General features: G+C 45.7%; 1 protein-coding gene across 4 annotated transcripts in view; it reads left to right on the top strand.

Moving 5' to 3' along the window:
- ARID1A (AT-rich interaction domain 1A) overlaps nucleotides 1–12937 on the top strand; it is a 73398-nt gene that overhangs the window by 45308 nt on the left and 15153 nt on the right. For all 4 annotated transcript variants that reach the window (XM_033422494.2, XM_004266634.4, XM_012531902.3 and 1 more), the window contains exons 5-8: nucleotides 9962–10202; nucleotides 10504–10593; nucleotides 11142–11309; nucleotides 12016–12328. In XM_033422494.2, the coding sequence (XP_033278385.1) occupies nucleotides 9962–10202; nucleotides 10504–10593; nucleotides 11142–11309; nucleotides 12016–12328 (812 nt within the window). The remainder of the gene's footprint in view (nucleotides 1–9961; nucleotides 10203–10503; nucleotides 10594–11141; nucleotides 11310–12015; nucleotides 12329–12937) is intronic.

Here is a 12937-nt window from a genome sequence, read left to right as displayed (position 1 = left end):
GAAGACCACTGGCAAATATAAATTTAGGGCTTTAAATATCAAACCAAGGAGGCCATCCAGCCCCCTAGACCTTGGTCTACGCTGTGTTAAGCACAGTGCCAACTTTACCTTCCCTACTTGTGTACATTACGTCCGTCCTCCTTGCTTTCTGATTGCTGTATTTCTGAGGAGCAGCCAAATGAGGTGAAGCCTAAGGCAGTACCCCTCCCCCTGACACTTCTCAGATCTAGAATTCTGCCGTCTTTTCCTCTCCCCTTTTTCCTGTTCTCCTTACTCAAGTTCTAGGATCCAAGCTGATGATCATGGTGGAACACGGTCTGTGCGGTTGGCCTTCTTGACAGGGAATGCAAGCTTGGAGAAAGTAGGGGGTTCTTAACGTCTTTGTCTTCTCTAGCTTTACAGTGCTCACTTCCTGCTGGGATTAGAATAGCCCTATTCCATAAATATGCACTGATCTTGACTGCTCTAACTCAGGCCCAGCTCTGACCTAGTTTCATTTTTTTTTAGATTTGAGTCTTAGCAGCTAGTGACCCTTACAACACTCTGTACACTTTTGGCCAAGAGGTGGTTTCTGGCTAGATGAGACATTCTCTAATGAGAAATGCCTAAGTGAGAAGAAACCTTGGCAGGGGAGGGGTATGTGTCAGAAGGCTGGTCAGGTAGGTAACATGGGTATTATACAGACGTGGTGGGGTCTGTGACAAACTAGAAAGCAAGGTTTCAATCGATCAGCACCTCTGGGAGTTCTAGGATCTATTCTTTTCATAAGTTGGGAACCTGGATTTTTTTATGTAAAACATCTGAATTATTAGAAAGGTCTCATGGGGACGTTGGGCAATGGATTAAAAGGTTCTCCGGGGCCTGTGGGTCTACCCCTGCAGCTTGTGGATTGCCCAGGTAGCTTTGGTTCCCTTGAGCTGGTGCTTACAATTTTTCTGGGTTTAGGGGCCAGCTGTGGGAAACACCATCTATCCGTTGCCAACTCTTATTGTGTTTTTGGTGTTTGTTTTATTGGCTTGGGGAGGGGGAAGTGCAGGGGAGATGTTGAGCAGAAGCACTCAATGTGATTAAACCTCTAGCCGAGCAGATCTGTGGGAGCAGAGTATCGACCCCTGGAAAATCAATGGCTGCTGCAGTGGCCGAGCTGCTGTTTGAAGGGGTGCCCACTGCAGGAATGCTGGCAGCCCAACGCTCTTTCTTCTCCCCACTTTTTACCTCAGCAACGCCCTCAGCCTCCACCCAAAGGGTCAGACCTACGTCAAGAGATTCTGCTGAGGTGGATTAGAACAGCAGGTTCTTGTTTTTTGTAATTAGATTGAAATTTCTCCAGTGATACAGAGCCCCACCTCCCGACAGCCTCCTTGCCCGACGTTCCTTCCCTGCACTGCAGTTCTATCAAGAGCTCTTATCAAGTGGCTGAGGCCCTTTCAGGATTGCACTTCTCCGTCTTAGGCAGGAGAGTCAGTTCCCTTGATGACAACACCCAAGAGTCCCTCCTTCATTGTGGAGGTCTGGAGTGGAGGTGTGCAGGGTTAGGGTGGAGGAATGACTATTAAAGGAAAGAGACTAATAGAGATTGGGTCTAAAGAGGATGCTTTTGAGTAATATTTATCAAGCATTTATAGTCTTTTGTGTGCCTGGCATTTTTCTGGTCACTAATAACAAAGGAGAATATAGCTCCTAAGGCTAATGAGGAAAAAGGCAGATTCAGCACAGTACCATCAGTCCTGAACACTGGGTCTAGAGGACGTTGAAGGGACTCTGGGCTCTGCCTGCGGAGCGAGCGTGAGGGGTCAGGGTAGTATACTGTGATTGTGGAGGCTTTGCCCCCACAAAGCTGTTCTCATCTTTGAAGATCCCAAGGCAGAAAACAATTTTAGTCTGTAGTTGATACACCTATAGTGCAACTTCAAGCAGCTGTTCTTCCCACCCAGTTCTCTTTGGTGGCTGGGAAATGGGCTACCCTGTTGTGTTAGAGGAGAGCTCTGTTGCCCCATTGTTGGAGCGCGGCTGTGGGCAGGGGGTTGAAGCTTGCTTGGCACATGCCCCAGAAAGGAGTAGTTTGGGAGTTGGGGCTCCTAAACAAGACCCAGTTGTCCTGCAGTTTGCAACGGTGGCTGCAGGGCTGGGTGAGGAAGAAAGTGTGAAATTATCGGAGATGAGGCCGCCTAGAGGCTAGGAGTGTTTTGACTTCTCTCTCTGGGCCACACCCTTATGCTTGATAATAGGATTAGGGCCCAGGAGTACCTGCAGAGAGAGATCAGACACCTACTTTCATGGGACTTAACTTCCTGCTTATCTCCCTAGATTCTAAGTCACACTCTCCTCCCTCCTCACCCCTGTGCATTAAGTATCCTTCTAAGGACCCAGAGGAGAGGAAAAGTACTACACCCTTTAGTATAGAAAAAGTAGGTTTAAATTAAGAGAGTTATAGGTGACAGGGCTGACTTGAAATAACCATGAAAGGAAGAGTGATTTATAAGGAAGAGTGGCTAGGAAAGAGAGGAACACATAGCATTGTAGACTTGTAGAGTTGGATTATCTAGTTTTATTCTTTCCTTCTGCAGAAGAACTAAGTGATACCTAGTGAGGTTAGCCTCTTAGAGTCATGTAGCTAATCACCCGGTGTGTCTGGAGACAGACTGTTGTTGCCTCACCTTGTTTGGAGCACGGAGCCTAGCCTTTGATAGTGGCAAACTTCCACCTTATGGTGGAAAGAGTGCAGGCTTTGGAATCAAAAATATGGGTTTAGACCCAGTTCTTCTGTTTAATAGCTTTCTCTCCTTGGGTAAGTCATTTAACTTCTGAGCCTCTTGCTGCTTTGTTAAAATGGGGATGATACCTACCTCAGAAGATTGTGAGAGTGGAATGTGAGACAGCCACGTACCCTAGGGTTGAACACATGATAGTCACATATTCGTGTCAGTTCTGAGTCCCTTAAAGAGGGAGACACGAAGGGACTTGGCTTTTATTCCTCTTTCCAACATCCTTTGAATTTGGAGATTTGGTCTCCCAGAGCTTTCTTTATGAAATTTGTTGAGTATATGTAGGGGATTTCGTCTTGGAAGTGGGCCCCTGAAAAGCATTCTGGAGACAAGAAGAGTCTGACCTTTCTCTACTGTGCATTTCCCACCAGGCAGCCAGAAGGTACCCAGAAGAAATGATTCATTATCGCCAAAATAAAAGCTTGTAGAAAAAGAGAAGTGGGAGTTTGGTGAGGGGTTTTTGGGAACTTGGGGTGGGGGGTTAAGAAATAAGAGTTCTCTGAGCCTTTCCCAGAGCAGTTTCTTCTATTCCACACAGTGAGTGTAGTCCAGGCAGGAGATGGTGCTTGGTCCTAAGCTGCAAGGATAGTTGCCAGCCTCTGTGTCTTTTCTTTCCCCTTCCCTACCACCTGCTTAAAGCCTGACTTGGAAGTAAGAGGCAGCCTCTTCTGTGTGTTGATTCGTTCTTGGCATTTCCACGAGCACTGCTACCGCTAGCCTGCTCTCAAGGGAGGGATGGCATTTAGTCTCTTGGACTAAGACCACTTATTAGAACAACAGAGCAGCAGTCCTGTAACTCTGGAGTCCCTTCTAGCCTGGGTGGGTCAGCTCGCCCATCTTTCCATTTAGCAAAGACTGAGGAGAAAAAAGAGAATTATTGTACTGAATATTTTTTTGTGAGTGTATGATAGAGGTAGCCTCTTCCTCCCCTGACCCTTGACAAATATGTTGCTTAAAGAAGGCTTTATGAAAAATCAGCTCTCCCCCAAATTTATTTGCCTTAAGTAGTTCTGAAGTAATTAAGTTTGTCTTTTTCCTTGAAGTTTGTTAAAACTATTGCCTCCTTTCCTACCATCTGCCTTTCATCAAAGTTAAGTTTCCCAACCTCTTCTGTGTTCTTCAGGATTTCCTCCCATTCTCCAGCCTGGGAGCAGCCTCCCACAGGGACCGTGGATCTGTTAGGCTGGGCAAGTATGTGTGTAGAATTTACCTGGGGCGGATGGTTTCCCTGCCAGTAGTCAGCACAACTTGGCAAAAGCTCGTCACAACTGAAAGAATATGAGGACTCCACCTGGGGGTTAACAGAAGCTCTATTTCTCGAGGATTCGGCCAAATTTATGAGAAAACCCTGAATCTGAGCATTGCTATGAGCTCGTTCTTTAGACTTCCTTATTGATGTTGCTTAATCTGTTCAGCAAAATGAGCTGATGTCATCCTTGTGAGTCTCTGTCAGAAGATTGTTTAACCCCCCACCCTTCTGTAACCCTGATCTGGTATCTTCCTGCTTGAAAGTGTACTTAATCAGGCAGCCAGTTCATGTTAGAATTTGTAGCTCTTCCTGTGAGAGCACTGCAAACACCCCCCAACCCCACCCCACCCCCCACCCCCACACCCAGTGAGGTATGGACTGTGTGATTTTGGGCATGGTTTTGTTGTGGTGTGAAGAGGTGTTAGCTGCTGAGTTCTGTTTGTCAGCAGAGCCTGACAGACCCATGCTGGCACTCGCTGGGGCTGGGCAACCAATCACAGCTGGAACAGTTATCGTCATGGAATCCCTATGGGCTTCCTCTATCAGGTCACATCCCAAAATAACATTGGGCAGTATTTCAAGTGAAGAAACGAAGGCTTTCGGGGCTGTAGCCAGCCTGGAGTGTGAGATTCTGTGTGAAATAGTTGGACCTGCTCCAGCGCTTTTGATCTGCATGGTAGATGAGCAATAAAATGCATGAAACACGTTGGAAACACGTGAGGAAATTCTCCCTGGCCCTGCTGCTTCCTTGGAACTGGCAGGGCACTGAGTGGGCTGATCCTCACCTCCTATCTCTCAGCAGGATTATGCTTGGAGGAATGCAAGCCCGGGAAAAGAGATCTTTCCACTTACAGGGCATTGCTACAATTCTTTCAGCAGTCCTCCTAGAAGACACCTGTTAGGTGGACTCTTTTGGGAGAACTGAGAACCTGAGTCCTGAAATGCTAAAGGTCGCCCCACCAGGGAGAGAGAATAGGGGCTTGGATTGATTGAACTTTGTCTGTGTGATATGTGTGCTGTAGAAAGCCGAACTTGTTAGGCACATTGAAGTCTGACTCAACAACCAGACATCCGGCTTTTTGTGGAACAAAAGACCTGAAAAACTGGCTTTTTGTAGGGTAGAAAGCAGAGGTGTGTCCTGTGCAATAAAAGGACGTGGAGTTCAGAGCAATATCTGTTCATGCAGATAGAGGAGGGAGACTTCTTTTGGAGTCTTCTGCTTTTACCACTCCCTCTCATTTCCCAATAAAAACATTTACTGTGATTAGCCGCTCAGATTGATGGGTATGTCTTACATCTTATACTGCTGTGTTAGTTGTATCTCTTATTCAGGGTATTGCTGCTGGTATTGCATTTTCCATATGGCCCTGACTATATGGTGCCGGTAGAGTTTCTTGCAGATGCCCCAGACTCAGATTTGTCACAGACTCAGATTTGTCCAGTCCTTTCGTCGTATAAATGAGAAAACTGAAGCCCATCTTGTTGCTAGCTTGCCCAAGGTCACAACTGATAAGTACCAAGAGCTGGGCTTTGGTCTCCTAACTCAAGGTTATGATGCTTTTTCCTCAGTCTATATAGTATCACAGCGTAGTGGAAAGAGAAAGAACATAGGCTTTGGGGTTCAGCAGATCTGGGTTCAAAGTCTGATTTCTGCCACTTACTGGCTGGATGGCTTGGGCATGTAACCCCGTCTCTGAGCACCCGCTTGCTCCTTTTCAACATGTTAGTGGTGGTAGTACCTGCTTCCAAGAATTGTAGAAAATTAAGTAACTCCATAAAATGCCTGACACATCGTAGATGCTCAAATGATAGTTATTGTTAGTATTAATATAAATGATCTGTTCCTTCCTATGCTAACATTCTGGTTCTTAATATCTTTTTAAATCAACTCCCCCCATGCTGACCAGTTGCCCTCTGATGAAAATGACAGTTTGAGAGACTGGCTTCAAACCAACCAAATGAGAGAGATAAGAAGATTAATGCTGATTCTTCCCCTACGGTTACTCTGTGCCCAGGCATCCCAGCCCACGTGGACTGCTGTTGACAGTGGTTTACTTAGTACTTTTTCTCTACGAAGCTCAGGGCACTTTACCAAAACTGACAGCTCTCCTCAGAATGCCTCTGTGAAGGAAGCCACCACATTGCCACCACAGGTGCCTCCAGGGTCCTGAGAGCGCAACCCCAGGGGCTGCCTGTGGTTTTTTTCAGGCTCCTGGGATCCCTCAGGTGGGCTAGGACGTTTGCTTGTGTATCTGTGGAGAGCCTGGTTTTTAACAGATGTGTGGCTGAAAGAGCATCTGTAGGCCCCGCCCTGACCCCATAGCAGCGGTTGTTGGGTTGGTGGGGTTTTTTCCTTTTTATTTTTTTTATTGATATATATTTGATATACAATATTATATTAGTTTCAGGTGTACAGTATAACGATTCAGTATTTGTATATATTGTGAAATGAGTAACACAATGAGTCTAGTTAACATCGTCACCTGTATAGTTAACAGAATATTTTTTTCTTGTGATGAGAACTTTTTAAATATTTCAGATATACAGTTCTATTAACTTTAGTCACCACACTGTACATTACACCCCCATGGCTTATTTATTTTATAACAGGAAGTTTGTACCTTTTAACCCCCTTCTCTGATTTCTCCCCCGCCACCTCTGGCCACCACCAGTCTTCTCTGTGAGCTTGGTTTTTGTTCTGTTTTGTTTTAGATTCCACATGTAAGTGAGATCATACAGTACTTATCTTTCTCTGTTTGACTTATTTCACTTAGCATAGTGCACTCAAGGTTCATCCATGCTGTCACAAATGGCAAGATTTCATCCTTTTTTATGACTGAATAATAATATTCCTGTGTGTGTGTGTGTGTGTGTGTGTGTGTGTGTACACCACATTTTGTTTATCCATTCATCTGTCATTGGACATTTAGGTTGCTTTCATGCCTTGGCTATCGTAAATAATGCTACAGTGAACATGGGGGTGCATCTATCTTTTCGAGTTAGTGTTTTGGTTTTCTTTGGATAAATACCCAGAAGTGGAATTGCTGGATCATGTGGTAGTTCCTTTTTTTTTTTTTTTTTTTTTGAGGGACCTCCATACTGTTTTCCATAGTGGCTGCACCAATTTATATTCCCACCAGCAGTGCACGAGGGTTCCCTTTTTTCCACATCCTTGCCAATACTTGTTTCTTTTCGTCTTTTTGTTAATAGCCATCCTAACAGACGTGAGGCTTATTGTGGTTTTGAATTGCATTTTCCTGATGGTTAGTGATGTTGAACATCCTCTTTTTTTTTTTCCTCCTCAGTTCCTCAGAAGGTCTCCAAGGATATACACCAGCTTGAATAGGGGTTCCTCTATTGAAGGCAGCAGAAAGAGAGCAAAGGGGACTTTTAAGTTTACCTATACTGTCTCAACTGTTTTTACCATGAGAATGTTCATGTTTTACTTGTTTAATCAAAGACAGAAATGTTTAAAACATTTAATTTTTCAAGGCCATTTGAAGAGTTCTTGTCTTATGGATAGACCTTCAATTCCTGTACTGTTCCAAAGTATGCTGATTTCTTTTTCCTCTAAGCAAGTAGCTCTTATTACTAGAAGCTGGTGGTTTGGTAAGGAATGGAGACAGTAGGAGGGAATGCTGAGGAAAGCTACTGGTCCCTAAAACAGAGCATTGGGCTGTGGTTTCTGTTATAAACCAGGGCTTAACAAGTGGCTTTCAAGGCCTTTTCTGGCCTACACAGTTGGCTCCTCTTGTCATCTTGCTGCCTCTTTGAGTTTACTCTCCTTGGTTCAGAAGCTAGGTGTCCCTGGTACAGCTTAGCCCTCAACGTGGGGATGGAATCCTCCTCTCTTGGGATGAATCTAGGGCTCTTCATAGCTCCAGGTACTTTAATCCTTTGAGACGAAAGAGGCCCTTTGGTGTTACCTAGAGAAGGGCTTCTTGAGTTCTCTTCCATGCTGGGACTAATTCTAGTTGCAGTTTGTGAAAGCATGCTATGGTGTACTGGGTCTGCTCCTTGTAGGAAAGCTAGCATTTTCTGACTTCTCAGCTAACACTGAGAGCTGAACACAGACACAAATGCACACCTACCTACTTGCCTTGCCTTCAAGGCAAGCTTTGTTCCCACAGAACTCAGCAGAAATACTCCCAGCCTAGTGAAGTAACCAACTGGTTTGCAAAGATCCAACCAACCTGGATACTTAGGGGAGAGCCTAAGAGGTGCTCTTTGATCTCCAATGTTACTGTCCGACTCCAGGGTCAGAATCACCTTGAACTGATCTCTCCAAGGTGAGCTTGTTGTGGGAATAGGAATAGACTCAAATCAGGCCATTTTGGATTTCCTTCCTCTTCAGCTGTGTCTCTTTAAGAGAACTCTTTTCTTAACTATTTGAGTATTAGGGTTTTCACAGACCTGAGCGTGTACTGAAAGCTTTCATTCTTTCTTCAAGGTACAGTTAGTTCCCAGCCTGAAGTTAATGCGTGATGTTGAGCCCATGGTATTGCTCGAGAGTGAACTTGGGGCTGGGAGTGGGTTGGGGGTGCATTTCCTGGGGTGAATATTTTTATTTTTTTGGTGTGCCACGCGGCATGGAGGATCTTAGTTCCCTGATCAGGGATCGAACCCACGCCCCCTGCAGTGGAAGTGTGGAATCTTAACCACTGGACTGCCAGGGAAGTCCCTTTTTCTATTTTTAAATATTTTTCATATTGAGCTCCTGATTGCTAATCTTGGGGTTTACTGACCTAGAGTGAACTCTTTACCGATTAATTCAAGACAAGCACAACCTCCAAATAAATACCAAATTCTCATTGAAAAACTTAAAACTAGGAAAAAAAACTGGGTTTGTTCAGTTGGCAAACATTTGTTCATCCCTGTTGTTGGCCAGGTGTTAGGAATGTAGTCCCAGACCCTCTTGGCAGTTAAAGAATTGTCTGTGCAATATATCCCTTTCTTACCTCCTACCCCTTATGTTTTAAAGTATGGTAACTTGGAGTGAGTTCTTGGTAAATGTAGGTTATAATAATTTGATGGAGAGGGGATCTGTGAATGTTGCCCAAACTTGTTAACATTTTCTTATAGCTCCTGATGCTGTCCTGGCAGTGTTTTGTTAAGTTTCCCCGTTGGAAAAGAACTAAAGGCTCGCTGAAAGAGCTGCTCTCTTATGACTGTAGAAGTTGGGGCTGGGAAAGAAGATGAAAGTACTATATGTGCTTCTGGTAGATAGACCAGAAGATAGACCAGATAGACCAGCAAACTATAGCTTGTGGGCTAGTTACTTTTAAAAATTAATTAATTAATGGCTGCGTTGGGTCTTCGTTGCTGCGCGTGGGGGCTACTCTTGTTGCGGTGCGCGGGCTTCTCGTTGCGGTGGCTTCTCTTGTTGCGGAGCACGGGCTCTAGGCGCGCGGGCTTCAGTAGTTGTGGCATGTGGGCTCAGTAGTTGTGGCTCACGGGCTCAGTAGTTGTGGCTCGCGGGCTCTAGAGCACAGGCTCAGTAGTTGTGGCGCACGGGCTCAGTTGCTCCGCGGCATGTGGGATCTTCCCGGACCAGGGCTCGAACCCGTGTCCCCTGCATTGGCGGGCGGATTCTTAACCACTGCGCCACCAGGGAAGTCCCTAGTTACTTGTTTTTATAAATAATGTTTTGTTAGAACACAGTCATATCCATTTGTTTATGTGTTGTCTGTGACTGCTTCTGCACTCTGGTGGCAGAGTTGAATAGTTGTGACAAAGACTATGTGGCCTTTAGAGTCTAAAGTATTTCCTCTCTGGCCCTTAATAGAGAGCTTGCTGTATGTAAGCTATAGTATCACGACTGCATAAATGTGTGCAGTATATTTACTTCGGGTTGTTTAAGAAAAATGTTGATCATGTAGTAGGATTGTTGGAAAAAGAATCTTTCTGCCTAATACTGCTAATCCATGTCCTTGTGTGTATGTTCCAGGATCTGTCTGGTTCAATAGACGATCTCCCCATGGGGACAGAAGGAGCTCTGAGCCCTGGAGTGAGCACATCAGGGATTTCAAGCAGCCAAGGGGAGCAGAGTAATCCAGCTCAGTCTCCTTTTTCTCCCCATACCTCCCCTCACCTGCCTGGCATCCGAGGCCCCTCCCCGTCCCCAGTTGGCTCTCCTGCCAGTGTTGCTCAGTCTCGCTCAGGACCACTCTCGCCTGCTGCAGTGCCAGGTACCCACGAGTGCTGACCTTTGGGGAAAGGGAAAGAGGACTGGCCCCCAGCAATATTAGGGAGCCCCAGGCTTCCACTGGCAGAGAGTTTCCCTTCAGCATTTGAAGAAGGGAGATGGGAGCCCCTTTGCTGGATCCTTTTGTGAATGGGATACTGGGAGGTTCTTGGCCTTCTCAGAAGCCATTTCCAGTTCTAACTTGACCTTCTGGCTAGAATTTCCAGGCTATGGAATTCTAGTTGCGGCGGAATTCTAGTTCCAATTAGTCATAATTGGCTTACTTCTTTCTCTGTCTGGAGCAGGCAACCAGATGCCACCTCGGCCACCCAGTGGCCAGTCGGACAGCATCATGCATCCTTCTATGAACCAATCAAGCATTGCCCAAGATCGAGGTGAGAGGCTGGGCTTCAAGGGAGGGGGGAGCAGGGCAGAGGCAGACCTTTGATTGATTATCTGTGCAACAGCTTTTGGAGAACTGTATGACCATGAAGCTTAGGACAGTGTCAGCAGCAGGTTGTGAAGTTAGGATGGGCTTGGCCATCTTGGTGTCTCCAGAATTATGTTCCCCCACAGTCATTCTTTGTTGGTCATGTGTTTTGATGGATTTCCCCCCTACATTGTGCCTGATTTGGTCAGCAAATACTAAATACTCAGCATTGAATCTTTACCCTTTAAATCCTACCTCTTTTTGGGGGGAGAGGGGGGGTCATTGCTGTTTGTTTTTTCAAACCTCCATTTAGTAGAAACAGTTGGCATGCCCTGGTTAATGGCTGTGTCACTTTTGAGTGTGCCTAAAAGAGCACACAATTTATACAGCAGATAAGAGCCCCCGTGCAAGTATTTGCTAAAGAAAACGTAGATGGTGAAGACCTAGGGTAAGGGAGAGCATTTGTTCCCATTGTATTGAGGTACTAACTTTATGGACACTACCCACAAATAGGTTACATGCAGAGGAACCCCCAGATGCCCCAGTACAGTTCCCCCCAGCCCGGGTCGGCCTTATCTCCACGTCAGCCTTCTGGAGGACAGATGCACACAGGCATGGGCTCCTACCAGCAGAACTCCATGGGGAGCTATGGTCCCCAGGGAAGTCAGTACGGCCCACAGGGTGAGTATACTACCGTAGGAGTACATGGAGGTGAGGCGAGAAAAGAGTTCCTTGTTTGATATGCTGCTCTCTGGGTTATTAGAGTAGAACTGTCCTTTGCCTTAAGTCCACCAAGGCCAGGCCCTTAAAGTAGGGCAGGACTGCCATCATGGGAAAGTCCTTGAATATCTCTGAGCCTCTGTTTCATCTCTAAAATGGGGATAAGGTATTTAGCCCAAGACTGAGCACAGATACTTAGTAAATGGTAATTATTGGTTATTAAACTTTTTTGAGTAAATTAGTCCTACTAGAGTAGATCTTTGCTCAAAATCAGCCCTAGGTGGATCTAAAGCTGAATTTCTTAAACAGAGCATGGAAGATGAGTATGTAGAAAGGAAAGAATTCTGGGCGTTGAAGGGCCTGGATAGCAGCGTAGGCAGCCTTGCCTGCCAGACAGCCTTGCTCTGTGCTGTGCTGTCCTTAAGATAAGGGGACGACTGAGGGCTGCCTTTAAATACTCCTGCCCCCCCCCCACTTTTTTTGTTTTTAAATGGATCATGAAGTTTTGTTGTTGTTTAAAGAGACCATGAAATTGGTCTCTTTCCAGACCAAATATTGAATGATTCCCATTATTTGTTATCTTTGGAGTTTTAGAGTTGAGTGTTATTAGTGAGTTGCTAGTGAGTCACTAACCAAGTCTCTGCATCTTCTCTCCTTCCCCTCCCAGGAGGCTACCCCAGGCAGCCAAACTATAATGCCTTGCCCAATGCTAACTACCCCAGTGCAGGCATGGCTGGAAGCATGAACCCTATGGGTGCTGGAGGTCAGATGCATGGGCAGCCTGGCATCCCACCTTATGGCACACTCCCTCCAGGGAGAATGAGTCATGCCTCCATGGGCAACCGGCCTTATGGCCCTAACATGGCCAATATGCCACCTCAGGTTGGGTCAGGGATGTGTCCCCCACCAGGGGGTATGAACCGGAAAACTCAAGAAACTGCTGTCGCCATGCACGTTGCTGCCAACTCTATCCAGAACAGGTAAGGCCTGGGAAGTGAAGAGGGAGGGTATCAGTGCTAGGAAACTCATTGTAGAGTCATTTAGGTTGTTGAGATACTTCTGGACCTAAATCATGTTATCTTGGTAAATATGCATTTTATTGAGAGCTCTTTAGAAAACCAGGTTTCTTTACAGTGAAAAATATAGCAGGAATGCTGATTTGTAAGCATCTTAGATTGGTATCAAATTTCACATGACCAGATACCATATGTAAAGAACTTTATAAAGTATACATTATTTTGATTAGTAAAATAAGTCTTCAGAGTTTATTTCTTCTGCCGGTCTAGCTTCTTGGTTTCCAAAAGGATTTTTTTTTAAATGCAATTTTATTTATTTGTTTATTTATTTTTGGCTGCGTTGGCTCTTTGTTGCTGCATGCGGGCTTTCTCTGTTTGCGACGAATGGGGACTACTCTTCGTTGCGGTGCCCAGGCTTCTCATTGTGGTGGCTTCTCTTGTTGCGGAGCACGGGCTCTAGGCGCGCAGGCTTCAGTAGTTGTGGCACGTGGGCTCAGTAGTTGTGGCTTGCAGGCTCTAGAGTGCAGGCTCAGTAGTTGTGGTGCACGGGCTTAGTTGCTCCGCAGCATGTGG

This window comes from Orcinus orca, chromosome 1 (assembly GCF_937001465.1).
Source record: "Orcinus orca chromosome 1, mOrcOrc1.1, whole genome shotgun sequence".
Taxonomy (NCBI): Eukaryota; Metazoa; Chordata; class Mammalia; order Artiodactyla; family Delphinidae; genus Orcinus; species Orcinus orca.
The sequence above is the reverse complement of the archived record's forward strand: the minus strand, read 5'-3'. Positions and strand labels throughout refer to the sequence as shown.